General features: G+C 45.4%; 1 protein-coding gene across 1 annotated transcript; it reads right to left on the bottom strand.

The window, feature by feature from the left end:
* Positions 1-11,103: 11,103 nt before the first annotated feature.
* LOC121085202 (transmembrane protein 14C-like) lies at positions 11,104-17,393 on the bottom strand. The gene is made up of 4 exons (XM_040587635.1): positions 17,316-17,393; positions 14,728-14,829; positions 11,882-11,969; positions 11,104-11,682 (listed from the first exon to the last, which is right to left on the bottom strand). The coding sequence occupies exons 1-4, from the start codon at positions 17,389-17,391 to the stop codon at positions 11,625-11,627; spliced, it is 324 nt and encodes a 107-aa protein (XP_040443569.1). The 5' UTR covers positions 17,392-17,393; the 3' UTR covers positions 11,104-11,624.
* Positions 17,394-21,866: the final 4,473 nt, after the last annotated feature.

The raw sequence follows: 21,866 nt of genomic DNA, 5'->3' as shown, positions 1-21,866 counted from the left end.
CCTTACCCTTCCAGCCAACTAGTCCAGCCTGCCATTTGCTTCTCATCACACACTGACATAGACACCCAGACTGGCTCCTGTTGCTGACACCACAGATGCCTGGGTGCCTGTGACCTCTGGTCCCACTCCAGCAGCTGGGACTTTCACCCTGAACACACAGGCACACACTGACAAGCAGTTCCTCACCCAGGAAAAAAAGGCTTTAAAAGGAGACAGGATGGACTGCACTGGTCAGGAGCAGACAAGCGTCCTGGCCAGCGCCTGCTTGCCCACAGCCTTTCCCTTTTATCTTGTTTATCTCTCCATTTTCCCCACCATCATTCCCCCCCCAGACCACCTCAATCCCTCCCTGTCCCCACCTTTGGTTCCTCCCCAAAACCTCCCACAGAAAGTCTTGTGCAAACCCAAGATGCTCATCCTCTGCATCCAACAATGGGTCCCCCACCCCAGGCAGGGACCCCCTCAGTCTGTGAGATGCCCGCGGGACAGCACCGTGGGGAGCCAGGGCAGGATGGTTTTTGCATTTCCCCACTCCTGTGTGCAGAGATGAGCCTTTCATCACCTAACCTAACAGGGCAGAGGGACCAAAGGGGCAAAAGTGCAAGGGAAAGGGGTAAGATATGCTGGAGGAGACACCAATTAAGCAAGGAAGAGCCCTCCAGGCCACAGTGATGAAGTTTTCAGCCTCACAGCCTCCTCCAGTATCTAAGCAAAGGCAAAGCAGCCTGTAATAATAAAGTCTAATGATCATGACTGCAGAATTCACGGTGAGCCAGGAAATGTACCCTACTGTGCTGCAACATTTTCCCTTCAGTCCCCAGAGAGGACTCTCTCCATTCAGAAGACCAGAAATGTTCCCTCTCTCCAGGGTTCAGTATCTCAACATTTTGCCAGTTTCTCACCCAAAAGCATCCCTGACAAATACCAGCAGAACCCTACATCAGAGCACTGTAAACAAATGGGGTACAGCCCTATTCCTTCCTCTGAGGCTGCCTTAAAGGAAAGTTAAGGTTTGTACAAAAAAGGCATCTTTCCCCAACACACCACGATCATAGCAGTTCCCTTTCCAAAGGCTGATTCTTTCAGCTCAGGTCTTCTCAGGTATCCCCTTGGACTCACTCAGGCACAAAGCTGTGCTTCATTCTTTCTGGATCTGGAAATAAATGCATTAACAACAATTTCAAAATCAGTCAGTAAAGATCTGAACTCTTGGCTGAGGTTTCCATCCCCTGGATCTCTGCAGGGTGAAAGACCTCTGTGTGAGGGTCTATACAGCGTCGAGCACATTGGCACTTCCATCTCTGCTGTGAGCTCTAAGCCTTGCTCTGGTTTGATGACATTAACTCTAGAGTGACAGAAGATTATATTCTAGCACTACAAAATCACTTTTCTTGGTATAAATGTGTTGATAATCCTCAAAGACTATCTATAGTGTTTTTTCTACTTCTCCATCAGCAGCAAGGCTAACACAACCTGCTTCTTTGTGGTTCCCATGCCCCCTTGCACAACTCCTTCCTGCGCCTTCATGCCCCTCTCCAGATCCCCTCAAAATGTTCTGCCCCTTCTCTGTCTCTGTCTTCCCACCAGCAGACTACACGTTGTGTGACTGCTGAGGGACCATGTGACTGATGCTTGGGTGGTTAGCAGATGTCAGACTGCTGAATTTTCCCTCTACTCCTCTATTCAGCTAATGGCTTCCAAAAATCTTAAAGAACTGAAGCTGCTGAAATTTTTACTTCTCTGGGAAATTCAGCTGAAGGTGACAGAAAGTTCAAAAACTCTTGGCAAAAAGGGGAATGGCTGGATGGACAGGGCATGACCGTATGAACCTCAGTTCTTTGCAAAACCAGATAAGAAACCCATTCTGACTTTCCACAAGAGGCTATAAGAATATTCCTCCAAGATGAAGACATTTTTTAAAATTTGGTCCAATCCCTCTGTAGGAGACAGGCTGTACAAAGGGAAAGGATAGTTCCCCCAGCAGAGTGAAAACCACAGCTGGTACCCAACAGGTATAAGGGGCTGAAGAAGGTGTAACCAGTGTGGGATGGCACTGGCATCATTCTCAGCTGGCTCCCCAGTCCCCACAAGCCGCCAGGAGCCAAGATGCCTTAAAGCAGCTCTGCAACATCTTTAAGGACGTGGGGGCGAACAGCCACGCTGCCCTCTTTCCTGGCTCTGCCGTGGGTGCAGATGAGTTGGGAACTTCAGCCTAAAATTACTCATGGCTTACCCTGCCAGTCTTGCTCATAAGCCAAAGCCATGCAGAGCCTCATTTCCCACGCAGAGGGAACTCCCAGGGATTAGAAAACTTTCCTGACATAGAGAAAAGGGCACATTGACTCCGAGACCTCGAGATCCCAGCTCCAGTTTGCACGCCTTCACTCAGGGCGGTTGGGTGGAGGATGCCTTGGACCCCCTTGTCTTCAGGAAGAGGATCCCCTAAGTGCATCTCCTTTAAAAAACAATTTTGAGTGGATTAGTGACTATTCATTTACCCAGGCGTGGTGATTAAACTAAGCCTGAATCGAATCAGTGTTGCCTCCTGGGGCACCTACAGGAAAGCTTATTGCTTCAGTTTTCTCCTCTTCCATAAATTTCAGAGCAACCTCAGGAGAAATTAACACAAAAATACCTTCTCCTTACATTGCCCTCTGAGTGGATTTCAGGAAGGTTTATTGGCAAATAGATTCACTGCCAACCATGGTCAGATCTCTCTGTTGAAAAGTAAAAAACTAAAGATAGAGGGACAGAAACCCAGGCAGTACAGCATGCCTCAGGTCAGGCACGCTGAGCCTGGCCGTGCCTCAGGGTAAGCTCAGAAACCATCACCCACAGCAGCATTTCCACAGCACTTCGGAAGTTTCACTCTCCCTATTTTTTAGTGAACCACCCGTCTTTTAATTTTTCCCCTGGCTTCCAAGGATGCTGCACAATCCTATTTCCCCTCAGATTTGATGGGAACAGGGGCATACCGCATCCTCACATCTCCTGGATGAAGTGGGAGCACGGCACCCAGCAGCAGGCAGCGCGTGGCAGTGCACGATGCACCGCAGGGGTCAGCTGCCCGTGACACACGGGTCTGATACAGGGTGAGAGGCGGGCAAAGACGGCGTGACTCTGAGAGGGCACAAATCTTGCATGGTGCTGCCATCTTGGATTTTAAACCAAGATGTCAATTAAAGATTTTGTACTGGGTTTGCGTGACAAGGTTTTGGTCATGGCGGGGCTACAGGGGTGGCTTCTGTGAGGAGCTGCCAGAGCTTCCCCCGTGTGCAATGGAGCCAGTGCCAGCCAGCTCCCAGACGGACCCACCGCTGGCCAAGGCTGAGCCCATCAGTGACGGTGGTAGCACCTCTGGGACAGCATGTTAAGAAGGAAAAAAAATCCAAAAATCTGTGCCAGTGGGAGAGAGGAGTGAGACTGTGAGAGCGACAGCCCTGCAGCCCCCCAGGCCAGGGCAGGAGGAGGCAGGGGGGCTCCAGGCGCTGGAGCAGAGGTTCCCCGGCAGCCCACGGTGAAGCCCCCGGCCGGGCAGGCTGTGCCCCCAGCCCGGGGAGCCCCCGGGGGAGCAGATCCCCCCCCGCAGCCCGTGGGGACCCCACGCCGGTGCAGGGGCAGGGGGTGAAGAGCCCCCCGAGGGGCAGGAGCAGCAGGGACAGCTGTGATGGACTGGCCACAGCCCCCATGCCCCGTCCCCTGCGCCGCTGGTGGGGAGGGGGGACAGAAATCGGGGGTAAAGTTAAGCCCAGGGAGAAGGGAGCGGGGGGGAAGGTGTTTTAAGGTTTGATTTTATTTCTCATTATCCTACTCTGATTTGATTGACAATAAATTTAATTTTCCCCCAGCCAAGCCTGTGTTGCCCGTGACGGTAACTGCTGAGTGCTCTCCCTGTCCCTGCCTCGACCCAGGAGCCTGTCGCCGTGTCCCCTGTCCCCTGCCCAGCCGAGGAGGACAGTGACACAGCGGCTTTAGCGGGCACCCGGCACCCGGCCAGGGTCAACCCACCGCAGCTTTGAATGAGGTCAACTGCAGTGACCCAGCTCATCGAGATGCAATTAACAGCAGGCTGACCTCTCTCACCCTGCTCCCCCCAAACCTCCTTTTCAGTGTACACGCACTGCTCCTGGGGAAAAAAAAAAAAAAAAAAAAAAAAAAAAAGGCGATTAGCACTAATTAGGTCTTACTTAATATGATTGTTTAAATAGTTAATTTTTCTTTTTCCTGCTTTGTTTTTAACATATGCACCACACTCTGTTTATGGTTGATGGGGAAGGATTTGAATGCTTTTAATAGCCTCTTCTAGAAGGTCTTTTGCTCCATCCTTACACTGATGTGCTGTCCAAAGCAAGCCTAGTGCCTGGAGGCGACACCATACATTTCACGCTCACCTGCAAGGAATACTCTTGAGGGAAGTCCTGAGCCTGAAGGGCATCCTGGGGAATATATTCTCTAAATCAAACACGTCTAACAAAATCCATGGCTATTTTTTGCCTCTGCAACACACCATTCCCTAGAGAAGCTGGTACTCCGTGGTTGACAGCTAAGAGCAGCAGGAATAATTGCAGGCTGCTGCCACCTCTGTCTCAGAAGGTCTATAGCCTTTTACCATCGACTATCAGGAATATTTGCTTACTTGACAGTGTGGGAATGGGATATACAGAAATAAATGTTATATCCACTGATGAATATCAAAACCACACAAAAAACCAAAACAAACAAAAAAAGCAAACAAGGTGCTTTAAAGAAGTATAAATAAACCTGTCTGCTGCTGTGCACGTGCACGCACGTGTGTGTGCTGAATGCACACCCGGCTGTGAGAAGGATGTAGCTGAAGCTGAGCCTGTGTTGATCAGGGATGCTCTGCACTGCCTGAGGAACCGGCTGCTAAACTACCTCTCTGTCTTTCAGGTAAATAAGAAAATGTACATACAAATACACTTCTATAGATGATATCTATAAGAATAAGTTGAACAGAGAGTCCTTACTATTTGGCAGGGATGAGACAGTAGCAGCACACAGAGGAGAAAACCTGGCTGGTGTAAATGCAGCCCCTCAGCTGGTGTAAATGCTGCAGGGATGCCAGGTGAGGAAGTGTCTGGGAGCTGAAGATGTTGCTGGATATAAGATAAATGCAAGGCAGAGAGGAGCATCTAGCACACTGCTAAGCACCCAGGGTATGTAACTACCCAGAGAACCAGGAAGATCATTCTCACAACAGTTTTTATGGATTAAGATGCTTTCAGAGGATTTTAGGGCTGTTAACCTGTGCTCGTTGTTGTGATTCTTGTTGTTACCCCCATCGCAAAAAAATTCCCCTACCTCCCACTTTAGGTTTCATTTTTATTTTTAAAACAGAATGTGGGTAAGTGGATCAACCTCACTCTCACCTAAGAATATTTTAGGTCTTGTCACATCCCCGGAGACCAGCAGGAATCTCAGTGGAGGGAAATTTCAGTCCTGAATTTAAAAGTGTTGACTCTGTTCCTGCTGATTTTCATCTATTTTCTCTTCTACTGGTAGGTGTTTTCCTGCCCTGCTGGCTGTGGTGCCGCACACTAATGGAGTGATACTTGGTCCATCCCCAGAGCCACTTGCGCGCAGCTTTATTGGGGACCAGAGGAGCGAGAAGGAATATCAGCGCATCCAATAGTTCTCCCACTGTCGGGATGCCTCCAGGTAACAACAGGCGATTTGATCCCATCCCGCTATCGTTGTACCCCTGCTGGAAGAGCCCTGCCTCCAGAGAAATGTATCCAGCATCCTCACCTGGATTACACACAGTCTACAAAACTAATTAATTACGCGTTTCTTGAAAGTGCTGAGAGAAGGATGCTGCCAGCCTGCAGGTGGTGTTTCTTGCGGGGACACACACCTGGGAAAGGCCGGGCTGATCTTCCAGTGTGGGTGGGAAGCGATGTCTTTCGGAGAATGTAGGAAGACCAGCAGGAGGGTTTTTGTTTTCATCTTCACGAAATGACGGTCAGTCGCCGCGCTGGTTTGGGATTGTGTGGTGTGATGCTTGGTGGGAGAAGCCGTCTGCCCCCCCGGCCATCGCCTTTCATGCCCGTGCCAAGGGAAGGGAGCGGCGGACACACTCGGCTGGGTGCGGAGCGGGGCGGGCTGGCGTCCCACGGGGGGCTGCGGGGGGACCCGGGGGGATCGACCCCGGCCTCCCTCCCTCGGGCCGAGAGGCCGCCGACCCGGAGCGGCCCTGACACCCCCCGGGGCAGCCCCCCGACCCGGAGCGGCGCTACCGCCCCCTCCGGGCTCTGCGGGGCCGCCCAACCCCCCCCCCCTCCCCGCCCCCCGCCTCCGGCACCGGCAGCTGCCAAGGAACCGGGAAGGAAAGGGGGGCAGAAAAACGAAACAAAAAGAAGGGGGAAAAAAGAAGGGAGGGGCAAAAAAAAAAGGGGGGAAAGAAAGGAGCGAGAGTGGTGAGGGAAAAAAAGAGAGGAAAAAGAGGGGGAAAAAGGGGGGGGGAGGGGGGAAAAAAGAGGGGGGGGAAAGAGAGGGGAAAAGAGGCTGGAAAAAAGAGGGGGGAAAAGAGGGGGGAAAAGAGAGGGGAAAAGAGGCTGGAAAAAAGAGGGGGAAAAAGAGAGGGGAAAAGAGGCTGGAAAAGAGAGGGGGAAAAAAAGGGGGGAAAAGAGAGGGGAAAAGAGGCTGGAAAAGAGAGGGGGAAAAAAAGGGGGAAAAGGAGAGGGGAAAAGAGGCTGGAAAAAAGAGGGGGGAAAAGAGGGGGGAAAAGAGAGGGGAAAAGAGGCTGGAAAAAAGAGGGGGGAAAAGAGGGGGGGAAAAGAGAGGGGAAAAGAGGCTGGAAAAAAGAGGGGGGAAAAGAGGGGGGAAAAGAGAGGGGAAAAGAGGCTGGAAAAAAGAGGGGGGAAAAGAGAGGGGAAAAGAAGCTAGAAAAAAGAGGGGGAAAAAGAGGGGAAAAGAGGCTGGAAAAAAGAGGGGGGAAAAGAGGGGGAAAAGGGGGGGAAAGGAGGGGGAAAGGGGGAAAAAGTTGTAAAAGAGAGGGGGAAAAAGAGGGGGGAAAGGGAAAAAAGAGGGGAAAAAAGAGGGAAAAGGAAAAAAGGAAAAGAAGAAAGAGAAAAAGGAAAAAAAAAAAAGAGGGGGAAAAAAAAAGGATAAAAAAGGGAAAAGCAAGACGGTGTGTTCTTCACCGAGAGGGCAGTCAAGCACGGGCACACGCTCCCAGGGAAGCAGCCACAGCCTCAAGCCCGTCCGTGTCCAACAAGCATTTGCACAGCCCTCTCAGACACACCGTTTCTCTCCTGGGTTGCCCTGTGTGCAGTCAGCAGCTGGATTCAGTGATCCTCGTGGATCCCTTCCAACTCTGGATATTCTACGGTTTTAAGTACCACTACTAAAACTCAATTCAACTTACAGTGCTTGCAGGACAGGATCTCAAAATACTGTGCAAATACTAACATTTAATGAAAGGGAAGAAGGGAAGTAGTCATTTGTCCTACCGTAATTTTTCTCCTTAGGTATTTTGTAACAGAGTATTCAATTAAAACCAGGACAGACTGTATTAACTACCAGCAATTAAACAGTACCAGACCTACCAGTTCTTGCTCCTGGGGCAGGGAACGTGTTATGCCGCACGCACTGCAAAAGGCAGCAGTGTACTAGGCCAGCCAGGGAAGGGATACAGCAAACATCATCTCCATTGCACAGGTTCAGAAGAGAAGCGCAAGAAGACTAAAAGGAACACCCCAAGTCACTCGTGCACTGGGCTGAGCTGGGTATATGGCACAAAACCATCAGCATTTGGATGTGCTCCAGCATGGCATTCCAAGGAAGCAGGCGAGGAGATGTGGGCAGATGTCTCTGTGCCATTATTGATGTAATATTTTGCCATTTTTACTTGCAGGGATTCTGGAGGAACAAAGACTTTCCTCCTGTCATAACAGCCAGAGCTTCCCCTAACCTTTTTTTTTTTATTTCCCCTCCCATTTTTCCAGGTGATTAAACTGTGCAGGCAGAAAGCATGACTATAATGCCAAGAAACCAGCAATTTTAACACCACAGACGGATAATTGTGTAATACTTCAGGCCATATTAGTTTCGGCACGGGCTGACCCTCAGCCGGGGATGACAGAGCGCCAACAGCTCCCAGCTCAATGACTGACAGAACTGGGACATGGCAAATTGCACTTTCGAAGCCTGCAGCAGAACAAGAGCTAGGGGATACGCTTTGCATTAAAAACAGCCATGCACTATATTCTTAGAACAAGGGATAAAGTAGGACAGCACATGACTACTTCCCTTCTAAACCATTTCACTTGAAACGTTTTCCATCCTCCTCTCATTCTCCTTTGCTAGTCTGTAAAAGACAGTTGTCCGTACTGCTAGCGTAATGTTACTTCTGTTCTTAACTGCACGAGGTTAAAGAGATTTTGCCACCTGCAAATGTCACGTTAATTGAAAGAACAGCTTAAGGTGTGACAGCTATCAATGGGGGAGTAAAAAGACTGCTTTTCCTCCCCTCAACTCAACGCTGCAGCTGAGCCTCAGTACATTATTGCTGTATTAAATGTCTCAGTGATCCACCTGTAAAGACTAAGGCACAACCGAGGCACTCAAGCATACAAGATTTTGACACACCCCCCCAAAATCTTTGCTCACATCTCCACTAACTGGGTGGTTTGTCACATTCCCAGCCTGTACGTGCCTGTTGCTGCCCCAGTGTGAGCAACTGGGACACCACAGGTAAGATGCTGAATGGGAAGGAACCTAGGGTTAGCCAGAAGTAGACATACAGCAGAGCTGAAATTTAGGTTGTTCCATGGGTTTTCTACCTGGGCAGAGAGGAACCTGGGTCCCACTTCCCAGCTTCAGGATGTTTCTGTGTTTGTGCCAGTTACTATTTGTCTTTCTAAGACAACTAAAGAACATAGTTGCTCCTGTTCTCACAGGTCCCAGGAGCTTTGCGCTCCCTTCTCTGCTGCAGCATGGCTTCCACAGGCGATGTTCCTGCTGTGGGATATCCCACGGAGTGAGGCACAGAGCCCTGCCCTGGGAAGGGAGCTTGGACCCATCCGGAGTGGGGGAACTGAAGGGAGCCCAGCATCTCCTGCTTTCCAGGACCTACAGCAAGCAACTGCTATTACAAAGACAGGTAAGCTTATACACCCCCCTTGCAAAGTCCAGGGCAAGCTCCTACTTTCAAGGGATCATTTATCTACCCAAGTGAAGAGGAAATTTCCTATTCCCAGCCTTAAGTGAGCCCCTCAAGAGAGAGGTGACATGTTTGATGTTTTTCATTGCCACGCAGCTTCCACCGGGCACTGGAGATGTGACAGCAACATGTGCAGTAGAGGGCCTGGGTCTTCACTCGGGGAAACGAGGATCTGATAACCCAAACTCTCCCCTTCTGTCATTACTATAACATATTTGAGTTCTAGAGGCATAATTAAACTCTGAGTTGTTGGATCCTAGTGACCCAGTCTGTATACTGTAAAACTAGTTTTCTGCTCCTGTGCCTCATTAAAAAAATTTCAGCTTATGCTGACAGCTGATACTGTAAGTAATATTAAACTAACACTTTTATCTTCACAGTGTGCTTTGAACAGAGTAGCATTAATTTAAGATTTATTTTAACAGCTCATTTCCTAAAAATAACTAAATCACCCTTCCAAAACATTACATCCGTACACAAGCTGACTCACAGCATGAAGTTTCACTGAAGCCATCACATGGCCACAATGAATCCCATGCAGAAGAAATAATCTCGATTTACATAAAGACCACCCTCAGCGGAAAAAAAAAAAACACCAAACCCTCCACAATCAAAATAGGAAAGAAAACTTGTAGGTTTATCTAACAATCAGCCTAAAAGCACAGGCAGTCTGGAAAAAGGATACTGATGTCTTTAATTCTTGAATGGCTCTAGAAAATTCTGCAGCAGGGATGGAATTTTCTATTCAATTAGATAGGACAGTTTAAAATATAGAAAGTTAATTGCAAAACTTCTGTTGGATTTTGCTTACAGCATGGTCAAAAGAGACTAAGACTTAATTGAGACTAGGATTTCAGACACGCTTTTACATGTTTTTAGTGTCGCTCCCTGCAGATCCATCCTGTACAGATGAGGTTATTTATGGATTAAGTGCCTGGAAACAGGAGAGCTTACAATGTGAAATATGTTCAAAAACCTGGAATTAATTTTATAACTTCTGCTAAGAGAATTAATAACACACAGCACAACTGACCTAACACCTATAGTGTAATTACTGCTTTCTACTACGACAGCTTTCGATCTACTGCCATATGGGTTTCCATTGATTCATGACAATGGAAATGTCACTCTGGCTCAGTACTGTTAAATGCCATTTTTTAACAGGACATACAAGCTCTGAAGTGACGAAAGAAATAGAGCAATTATATAGCTCAGTATTCACTTTATGCAGTTTGCGAAAGTTATTACAAATTCCTTTAAGCACTACAAAATGGGAAGTGCGTAAGGTGCAAGTTAATATAAACCTGGTTTGCCATAATTATGCATTATGAAGTTGACAAAGTTTTGATACAATCAGTGGTACAGAGATCCCAAAATAAAATCCTAAATAGTCCCTACATAAAATACCACTTTAAAATAAGAGTTACACACTGCCACCGATGCCTCTTCTACATTTCACTCCTCAGGCACCACAGCCAAACCAGGAACATTCCTGACTCCAAGGTTTCCTAGTAAAGACAGATTTGAAGAGGCACAGCCGCTTACTTAAGTGATAAAAATAAAATGCTGATACATTCTATTGTCAAATAAACCTGTAAGATCAGAATTACACGGTGTTAAACTATTTCAGTCTAATTATACAGTCTGGCCAGATCAGAGTCAACTGTTCATTTAGCCTAACACAGATTTTGCTTAATTAATCCACAAAGTTAGTTCCTTTCCAACCACTGTCTTAATGCAGTGTTAATGAAGGTCCTGAATTTAATCTTCTGCCCCTCCATTTAAAAAGTGATTTTAAAATGTCATTATAAGACAGCACATGGATACTAACAGTTCACTGCAAAGACTTCCACTGAGAAGGAAAAAAACCCCAACCCCCTACCTCCATACACACAGAAAGTATATAAAAGCATGCCAAGTAAAGGTTTGTAACACATTTTATGCATAGAAAAGCAACATCGTAGCATTATTTCATAATAAAAAGGTAAGATCTGTTGGGTGTTATACAGACATAGTGTATCAACTTGGAACGCAAGGGGTAAAGCACACTGGAATACTCGGTATGAAAGGCTTACACTGTCGTATTTAGCCAGTTACTCCTGGTGCCTCTTAGTGGATACTTTCCTAATTACAGGTCCTCTCTTCATATTTGTCAGCAGTGTATTTTGGAATATAAAAACTGGAAGTGTTAAAATACACTGAAATGTGCCTGGAAAAATCAGGACCAGTTTCTCACGACACAATAATAGCTCCACCAGATCACTGAAACAAATGGCACCTTGTATGTAACTAACTCATTCCACTCCCCTGTTATATAAAAAAAAAATAAAGGAAAAAATCCTGTCTCAATATAGAAAATTGTTCCATCTTCTTGCTTCTGCACTCTTGCAACTTCATCATCAGGTTTCCTTATCCAGATACTAAACTGTAAAATGAACCGCTACTTATCAAGGGGCTTTTCCAACATCTTCAGTGCTAATCTTCCAACCATTAACAAACTGTAAGAGGGGAAAACACAGAATTAAACAACGATAATAATAATTTGTCAACTCATTTTCAAATACTTCCCAGGTAACTAGTGCATGGAAACAAAAGAGATACACAAAAGATGACTCACTCCATCCCAGTTTAGCTATGCAAATAAGAAATCACACATTGGAGGTTAAAAACAAACAAAAAAAGTATATTGTGTTGTACCTGACACCAGCAATTAGCCCTGCAGGCATGAATTTTCCAGAGTTGTAAAATCTTGTTCCCATGACGGCAGTCAGTGTTCCAGATGTAACTGAAACGAGAGATTACACAGCCCAGTCAGCAAATGCATGTGTGTGAGAGAGATGCTACAACTCCAAATGAACAGAACAGAGAGAACCAGTAGCATCAAGTAAAAAAGTGGAACGGGTTACTGCATTGACTAGAAGAGTCAATTGTTTAAACCTCGGAATGCCTCGCTACGTGAAGAGTAAATTCTCTAAATGAAGTTCCAGCAGGCAGCGGACTCCATATGCTTCTGCACACACTCCTTAAATTTCTTTGTCAAAATGTGCTGCTTTGGAGACTGGAAACAACCTGTGCTACCCTGCTCTGGAACTCACTCCTTCCCTGTGCACAGGCGAATCTCCACACTGTGCACGTAATTCCCCCACTTCTCATAAAAGGGAGAGAACATTTTCATGTCTAACTTGTAGCGACATTCTGAGAATTAACTAGTTTATGTTCACAAAAGCCTTCAAAAGGAAAGCGTGCTATGTAAGTGGTAAGCATTTCAGCCCTGCACCACCTTCCACTAAGATCAAAGGGTTAAAGCCATTGACCCTGACCACTTGAGACAGAGCCAGGTAGTTTCACTGTGCCAGTAAAATAGAAAAAGGCAATCCCTGGAACACTGCATCTCAAAGAATGACTGAATACTAAGACAACCACAAGGAAAATGTAACGACTAATTAAATCCTTAGCACGCAACTGCTACCCAGTGGTAACAGCTACACACAGCATGTTGTTCCAACCACTCTTTTATGTTCTACCATTACTTCTATGTGATGACTGGCTCTGCAGGACCCAGCTCATCTTCAGTCTTCGCTATGGCATCCTTCCTCCCTAACATCACCCTGCGTCACTGACATCTAGCAATCTCACGTAAGGAGACACGTAAGATACTGGGACCACAGTCTAACACACAGGAAAGACCTGTATTTCAGTATTCAAATGCCTCAAGTTCTAATCAGTGGCCAGCCTTCAAACTATGCACAGCTCACTAAATGTGATTTTGTCTGAAACAGCAGCAGAACACACTGCAAAAACTTTAAAGCATGAAAAGGAGGAAAAGACTCCATATACTACTGAATTACAGAAATGTATCTGTCTCTCACATTTAGGAAAGTACTTTGTCCCACTCTTCTTAAGCTTGCTGTATTTGCAGCTTATTCCAAATATTTAGGCTTGACCATGCACAGCTTTTGACCTGTCCAGCAGATATGGAAGTGGAGCACACTGTAGACAATGCTGAAGTGGAGAGAAACACTGGGCCTTCCCCTTTTGCTTCTGACTTTACCATATTAAAGAGCTAGATGCTATGTCACTGCCTCAGTGAACAAATCCTACCGTCAGTGCAGCTCTTTAAGCACTGATTAAGCAGTGACTCCCTACAGTTAGCTTCTCAAAGTCAGGGAGAAGGGAAGCTCTGGTTCTGAGAAGAAGAAAGAAGAAAAGGCATTACTGAAGCTTGCTTCTCTGTTAAATCTCCCCAGGCACGCAACACCTTTGTAATCCCACGTATTTCTCATATATAAAAATAAGACGATCACAATCTCTGCTGTTTTCAGCAACAATAAAATAATCTGCTAGGGGTATGGGCAATCTGCAGGGGAATGGCATCTCCTGATATGCTTCAGCCTCCCACAGGATGCTGAAAGCAGGATCCAGCCATAAAGAGGACACACAAAGGTCAGACATCAGTTTACCAGCACTTCCCTTGCACTATGATCCTTCAAACACGCCGGTACAAGACAGGTGCATGGTGGCAGCCAGCAATTCAGCAAAGCCTGGGGACTGAAATGTAGCCAGTGCTCCGGAGCTGCCATGCACTGATATCTTCTATAGATCAGGAATGGAGAGGAGAGGATACTACTACCGCAAACCCTAAAGACAGCGTTACTTAAAACACATGCTCACAACCATCTGAGATAGAGCAGTCCAACAAGCGTCAGTCATCAATGAAGCTACCAGAATTACCTACACATACTTTCTCAGCCCACTTCAGTTGCAAGGTACCCTAACTTAGCGGTGAATGAGAAAAGTCCAAGTCATGTTATTTTGCAACTGGCATGAGCTTTAGGCACACACAGGTTATAGTGGCAGGCGATAACCACCCTAACGCAATCTCAGCCCTGAGCTCTATATGGTAAATGGCAGAAAGATAAAACCAGCATTTTGGAGATTCACACCCAACATGCTACATATGTTTTTAAACACAAAATGCTTTTTTGATTTTTATTTTGCTGAAGGATGTGAAATAATGGTATTGTTTGATTATCTTTTTTAAGCCATCTTAAGTTTCACTTTACCCGACGGCACATTTTCTTTCACAATCTGTAGTTTTCTGATGTTCAAAAGACAAACTCTAACGTTAAATGACAGATATTTTCCTCTCCTGTTGTAGAAAAGGAACAAAAAATGTAAGTTTGAACTATCACCCAAAGCACTCTATACTTGTTGCAAAAGGGATGCAGGAATGTGAGAAATCACTGAGCAAGACACACCAAGACAAACAGTTTTTGATACGCATTCTCAATACATTCTTTAAAAAAATAATTAAGCAATGCTAACAGTTCCAGGGAGAATGCTAACACATTCCAGGGAGAGCAGTGGAGTCTCGCCACTAATGGAGAATTTTCACTAAAACACAAGTTTAAAGATTGTGTTGAAACTAGATTTATAACAGTATCAGTTTAACTCTTCTCCAAGACTTTTAGGTACTCACTTTAAGTACCCAGTTATTTCAGGGTAAATATAATCCCTTCTAATTAAAATTTTAAATTACTTACTCAGAGAAATCCAAACATTATTTGGATTTTGTGAGAGCTGATAGGCACCCAGTCCAGCCAAACTCCCAAAGAAAAGGCCAGCAGCTAGCGATGGGACACTACCTGAACAAGTAAAAGATAATGCATTAATCAGAAGCTCAGAAATAAACTTGCTCATCAGCTTATCTGTTTTGTAAAACAACAAAAATAACTAAAAAAAGATGGACATTTACTGTTATAAAGCAGATTAGAGATTTTTTTTTCTATTAAGACACTAAGACCATGCTGATCTGCACCAAGAAACATGTTCAAATAGTCTTGCATAAGATACAAATAGCATTAGTACAGAAATCTTCAACAGCAAAGGCATTCATATATTTATCATGAAAGAACAGCGAGAAAAGCAGAAGAATTGGTGGGGGGGTTTTTTTGTGCAAACTGAAGCATGTTGTTTCAACGCAGTAATGTCAGAACTTCTTGAGAGGCAGTAAAGTAGATAGATTAAATATTAAGTGTTTAAGATCAGAAAAAGGGCACATGGACTGAAGTGAGCAGCAGGGCATTCAGACAAGTAAAGAGTTGCCAAAGAAGAGAGTGGAGTTGAATAAGAAAAATTGTATCTCTTAAGTACACCCCAGATCTGACCCAAAGGTAACTGCAGGCTTTGGAAGAAGGTTCCCTGGATTCACTTAAACTTCAGATCAAGCCCTCAGCATAAGTGATAATCCCAAACTACCAGAAGATAAAGGATACCACATCCAAAGTGGTGATTTATGGATTACATCAAGTAACGAAGCAGCACGACCACCGCAAGTGGCGAATGCCCTCAATAAGGCTAATGGAGAAATCAGGACTTGATGCTACCGAGGGTGGTTCCGTACAAGTGCCATTTTTCAGGTCACCTTTAAAAGCCACAAGGTTGCAAAGCTAAGCTGATAAAGATCTCCTCTCAATGTTACAGGGGGACTGCATATTGCTACCAGAAAGCCATCATTCCTCAGTCATCAACAAGGCAGCTGTAACACTGCTTCAGATCCTGCTCTTGGTACAGAAAGCAAGAGGTAAAGATGATGGCACCACATATTCTTTCGTACACGTGCAAGGAAAAAATTCACACTCTAGTGAGTAGCTGCTCTGCACAGAACTAACGTGGTAGCTACAACTCTTTCCACAATAAGGCTGGCAGCCAAGAAATGGCCATCATATCCTTGAATTTTACGCCTCAAGGTACTGTTTAAGCAGCTACGACACACACTTACTAGGACAACCACACCATTTCTGGCTCAGGAAGTTCCCGAGTCTCAAAACACTGGGACCCAGAGAACTTACTAAATGAAGAGAGAAAATCACTTACTCACTCTTTGCTTTCCCTGTTCTCATATTCTTCCCAAGGTACCTACTACTGACCACTATCTGTGGGGGTAAATAAACCTGGCTGTAAAAAAAAAAAACAGATCACCATCTTAGCTCTGTGGATGAAAGCTCCATTCCCTTTTGGTTTCTCCAAGTTATTAGTAGGGATGTGATCGCCTTTTTTTTTTTTTTTCCCCCCCTACAAGTCACCATACAAGTTCCTGTTCCCCCTTCAAAAATCCTGTGACCTGGACTCCCCTGCCTCAGCAGGGCCACGTCCTCCCATCTGGGACCACAGGGTAAGACAGACACCAACCATTTCATAGCAGCCTTAGAGAAATGCAGATGCAATTAGTTACTTAAGTTCTCATTATTGTCCCTCCTGCCCTAAACTCCACTCACAGCCCAAAGGATGCAGTAAGCCAACAGAAAACAGATTGGAATAGGCATTAGCATCTACGTAGTCAAATGCAATGGTAAAATTCTCCCTGGCTTCAGCAATGCCCCTTCAGCTCACAAGCACTAAGATGGTTTATGGATTTTCGAAGCTGAAAGAGACAGTATTGCAGCAAGGATGAGTGCACAGCTCCGTCCAGGGGAGGGCAAACGCAGGAAAAGCTCAGGAAATGAAAGCAGTAGGTCAGAGGGTAAGCTTATGATGCAAAGCCTAGAAAAGGAACAAGTTTAAGGACAGATTTGCATTGTTCAGCTCTACTGGGAGAAAGGATCCTTCCAAAAACACCATACAGCTTACAGTTACCATTGAACATCACAATGAGAATAAATCTCTAAAAAAAGTCACTTATGTCATTGGAAGATACAGAACATTGATAGAATGCTTAAATTTAATGATATTTTAAAATTTCGATTTCAAAAAATGCTTATATTTCAAAAAATGCTAAATTAAAAAAATGCTTAAATTAAAAAAAAATAATGCTTAAATTTAAAGCAGCAGGGGGAAAGCCTTTCCAAAGCAAACTTGTGCCAGTTCGCCCAGAGCACAATGCAGAGGTGGGGTACCAGCATCCCCTAGAAAGCCGATCGTTGGCTTTATCAGCCCCAAAAGCTCAACCCAAACACCACCCCACCCCAACAGCAGCAGGTTCCCAGCATATGGCACAAAGCGATAAACTCGACGTCTGTGTGAACTTCGAGATAGGCGGCTTCGGGAAAAAGCTGCTCAGCTTATACAGAGCTACTGGGGGGCGGGGGGGGGGGGGGGGGGGGGGGCGTACAAGCACCTTCCCGCACCGTACCTGCTTTTGCATAGCCAACGAGCCCTCCCGATGCCACCAGGGCTGCGTAGCCGAAGCCGAGCCAGTCCACTGCCATGCTGGAAACTGGAAGAGAAATTGGGGTGAGGATCAGTATCGCTTCATTTTTTAGATGGAGAAAAACAAACAGGGCATTTTGCCGGGGGGGGTGGGGTGGTCCGTGAGCAGGGCCTGCCTAAAGCTTAAGCCCTACACCGAGTCCAAGCGATAAAACGGGATTTGATGGGTTTTTTTCAGGAAAAACGCGCGGTGGCGGCGCTCACCTGCCCCGCGGCTGCTCGGCCGGGCGCGCTGCGGCCGGGGGGGAGGGGGGCGGGGGGGGGGAGGGAGCCCCGCCCCCAGCTTCCCTCTTCCGGGTGGGAGGAGGAGAAAAAAAAGGAAAAACAAACTCAAAACCAAACCAAACAAGCCCTACGGGCAGGGATGGGAGGTGCGGAGGGGAAGGCGTGGGTGCCGTGCCACCCGTCCGCAGTGCTGCCGGTGGCCCGGCGGGAGGGGGCGGGGGGGTGACCCAGCGAGAAGCCCGAGTGGCCCCAAAATGAGGAGAGGCTTCGTGTTTTGTGTGCTTGTTCAGTGGGGGGCCAAAGCACCCTCCTAACTGCCTTCGTGTGCGCCCCCATCCATCCCAGTCCGGTAGCAGAAGTGGGGGGACGTGGGGGTGCAGCTGAGAAATGGGGGGTGGGTTTTGGTGTGGTGGGAGCTCCGGCGCTGGGCAGCCCCCAGGCTGCTCATGGCTTTGGTCAGGAATGTCAGTATAGGCCTTTTGTCGAAGATGTAGTGGATTTTCTATCTTCAAATTACAAGCACACCTGATGCGACAGAAAAAGGGAGCCTTCCCCTGTAGAAGTTATAGAACAGTGGGAGATGGAAAATACCTTTTTAATTATAAAACATTAGAAAAAAAACCAAAGAAGGTGTTTTGTTTTTAAATCTGGAAAAAATGTAGAGATGTTTCTAACTGTCTGCAAAGATAAACTCTTTCTCTTCCCACCCCAAGTGCTGAAACTGGCATTCTTCACATCAGTGGTGCTGCAGGATTCATTCCAGTTTTCTGTACACTTACCGCCCGTGGCCATTGAACCATAGGGAAAGAGCGAGCGCTGCTCCAGCCGGGCCCCTGAGCTGAGGGGCTTCAGCTCCTCTTCCTAACGGAAGCCACAAAACATCAGGAGCCCGTGCTTTCTGCAAAACGTAGCTTTCTCTACCTGCATTTTCAAATTTTCCCAGCTTCATCAATTAGCCTCATGGTCAGAAAGTGGAAAGCAGTTTAATTCCCTTGTTGGCCTCATAAACAGATCTCTCCTGTCTCCCTGAAAAGTGCCACAACAAACACAGACCCAACCTATGCCGGATGGGGTTCCCTTTTCTGTTCAAGCTCTGTAACGGCTGAGGTTTGGGGTTCACTGGGCTTTGCTTTGTAATCCAGCACTGGGGTTCTGAAGCAGGAAAACTGGGAGAACTCCCCAGGCGCGGCCCAGCTGAGGAGCAGCTCCCCAGGCTGCATGCAGCCATGGCTCCCGCTGCAGAGCAGCATCATGCACGCTCGCCCTACAGCGAGGGCTTTCTCACCGCAGGCATCTCCTCTCTGCACTGCTGCCTCCCCTCTATCATTCTAAGCAGTTCCCTGAAAACTAGAATGGAAAATCCGCTGAAAAGGAAGATGTGCACAAGGAAACAACCAGAAAAGTTGCCAAGTACCAGTCAGTAGCTGAGCATTCACTCCAAGTATAAAAATGCGAGTTCTCTCAGGACTGTTTCTTGTATTTCAACTTAAAAACTGTCAGGACTTGTCTTCTCTGTCTCCAGTTTACAAATTGTGCCAAGTATCATGAGGTGCATAATTCTTTGTTACTATACGGGGAGATTGTATTTTTACAAATGTCTAATATTTACTTGTAAGCCTAAACCTTAGAACCAAAATTCTGTGGCATTTCTGCCTTTTAATTCTTAAAAATATATGTGCAGATTGGATGTTTCCCTGGTGTTCAGGAGAGTTTGCTTCTATAAGTGTGATATCCATGGCCATAAACTCATGGATTTAAACATTAAAACAATAAAAACTGTTTTAGTAGCGGCAGCCATTTTGTCAAGAACAGATGTAAGATAAGGACTATAAAATAGATGTAACACTTTACAAGTGAAAACACTTTACACAAGTCTCTTATTTAAGCTTACACTTTGTAAGCCCTCTATGTACTACAGGAGCCTTGTTATAAATTAAAAATCTGATTTGTTACCTTTCCTGCCAAGTCTCCACACCATTTTAGGCCCCACATTATTTGCCTGTGTTTATGTACACACACATTCAGAGCACTGTTAAAGTTAAAAGCTGTGTCAAATTAAAATAAAGTACAATTGAATGTTTAATGTTGAATTAAACTGGGGTCATATAAATCAACTACACTGAATATTCAGACAAGGGGTTGTGATCATTTAGCTAAATAAGGGGACCACTCACAGAAGATACAGACGCCCATCTCCAAGGGAATACTGCTATGTGAGCAGTCTTCCAGCAGCACCGAGGATGCTTACTTAGTTGCAGTGACAGAGCCTACACAGAGGTGAGGGGAGTTGTATCCTGTTTTACATCCCCAAGACAGCCTGCATTCCTGCCCTCGCATTTGGCTCAATCCTTTTTCTGATTTTCTCTACCTTTTCTCTGGCTACACAAAGACGGAGGAACAGATTATTACCAAAGCGAATCAGAATAAAGCATGATTCCAACTGCTCCTTGGAAACAGAGGAAATAATGACTACTCCAGTAGTGCAGAAAACAACATTAAAATGCCTTACTTAAAAAAAAAAAAAAAAAAAAAAAAAAAAGAGAACACTTAGTACAGCTATTTGACCTTGTTCTATCCAGCTCAGCTTTGGTTTTCCTACTGTGTATTTGTAATAACATGTAGGATAAAATCCTGTTCCCACTGACTAAGAAGGTCAGGAATTCACTTGTTGTTTAAGTGCAAAACAGATGGGTGACATTTTATCAGCATGACAAACATTTTGAATGTTAGATAATTTTTTTTTCTCCTAACAATACGGCTCAGATCAAGGACTTGAAAAAATACTATGGGAAGGGGGAAGGGAAAATCTTATCGATATAAACTCTTCCCCCTAAAAATATGTATCATATTCTGAAAAAAAGATTTCAATCATTTGAACGATGGATGTAAAGACTTAAAAAAAAATCAGATGCGTGAAGTACGGACGCAGTAAAAAACCCAAGCATTTTGCTTATAAACTCTATATGTAAGTCTGTGTCGAGAATTAGAAAGTACAATTTTCTGTGAATGTAGGAATGAAATGTGATCATCATATTTTAAGTAATTTTAACATGTTCCTTCTTACAGTAGAAAAATTAATGCATGATACGGCGATCATTTTAGAGTGCTTGTTTTTGCTATTGCAACCCAGACATCATCTTTTAAGTCGCCCTGAAGCAGTAGCGGCCTTGGTGAGAAAAGGAAGAGACAGGATTGTTGAAATTGATGGGACTGAACCAGCAGATATCAGTATTCCAGTCCGTGGTGATGATTATGAATGGCTTCTGAGACATTCAACAAGCCTTGATGGGTTATACAGGTGTTGTACACAACAACCGGCCAAAAAGACCTCTCTGGAAGATGTTAGAACATTATCAGTGGATTGCGAGACCGTTACGCTCAAAAAGACCAGCTGAAGGGCCAACGGTGTTTACAGATGCAGGACGAAAGATGAAGAAGGCCGCGTGTGTTTGGCAATCCGATAATCAGTGGCAGAAACAAGTGATCACCAGTGAACCACGGGACAACCTTCAAACCTTAGAACTGAAAGCAGTTGTTGAAAGGGCAAACCGCACCCGGAAGGATTATCTTCAGAGACAGAAAGTATCGCAGGACATAGACGTGACTAAACGGTTGACTAAGGTGTTGTTTACTTTAAACTATCTCTCCCTTACGGAGGATAGAGAGGGATCACCTGTTGTTATACATCACCAAACAGCATGAGGGAACCAAACAACTACAGTTCCTGGTTTGAATGTTCTGTATAAAAATATGGCTTCAGGTGTATGGGAAGGACCTAATCCGGTGTTATTTATTGGTAGAGGTTATTTTTGTATCTCCACAGATAAAGGACGTATATGGGTCCCTAGCAAGTTTGTGCGACCTGTATGTCAAGATCAGAAGACAGAAGAGAAGACTCAGAGCAAGCAGACGAAATAAACTGTCTATGTTGTAAGGGATGTAACCCGTGGGTATTGTGCTGATGTATGCTATGTGGGGTAAAACGGTTCTGTAAGCCAAAGCTTAAATGTAAATGGTGTAAAGAGTGTATGTGTTTGATTAGTAACTGGGCATGAAACAAGAGAAAGCATACGACTAGTGTAATACTATGCTGATTTGAGACAGTATACGTCATCAGAATTTGTGAAAGCACAGATTTGTGGGGTGGTATAAAAAAAAAAAAGGTGGAAATTGTAGGACTAAACATGTTTAAGTGATGGACTTGGTTTATGGTCTTGATGAATTTTTTACCCATTGGCCAAAGTATTTT

This window comes from Falco naumanni, chromosome 3, assembly GCF_017639655.2.
Source record: "Falco naumanni isolate bFalNau1 chromosome 3, bFalNau1.pat, whole genome shotgun sequence".
Classification (NCBI taxonomy): domain Eukaryota; kingdom Metazoa; phylum Chordata; class Aves; order Falconiformes; family Falconidae; genus Falco; species Falco naumanni.
The sequence above is the reverse complement of the archived record's forward strand: the minus strand, read 5'-3'. Positions and strand labels throughout refer to the sequence as shown.

Excerpts from the sequence above, each read along its gene's own strand:
- LOC121085202 (XM_040587635.1), bottom strand. The coding sequence starts at position 17,391 with ATGGCAGTGGACTGGCTCGGCTTCGGCTACGCAGCCCTGGTGGCATCG. Across the intron at positions 14,830-17,315 it reads CGTTGGCTATGCAAAAGCAG|GTAGTGTCCCATCGCTAGCT; the intron begins GTACGGTGCGGG and ends TTACTTGTTCAG. Across the intron at positions 11,970-14,727 it reads TAATGTTTGGATTTCTCTGA|TTACATCTGGAACACTGACT; the intron begins GTAAGTAATTTA and ends CTCTCGTTTCAG.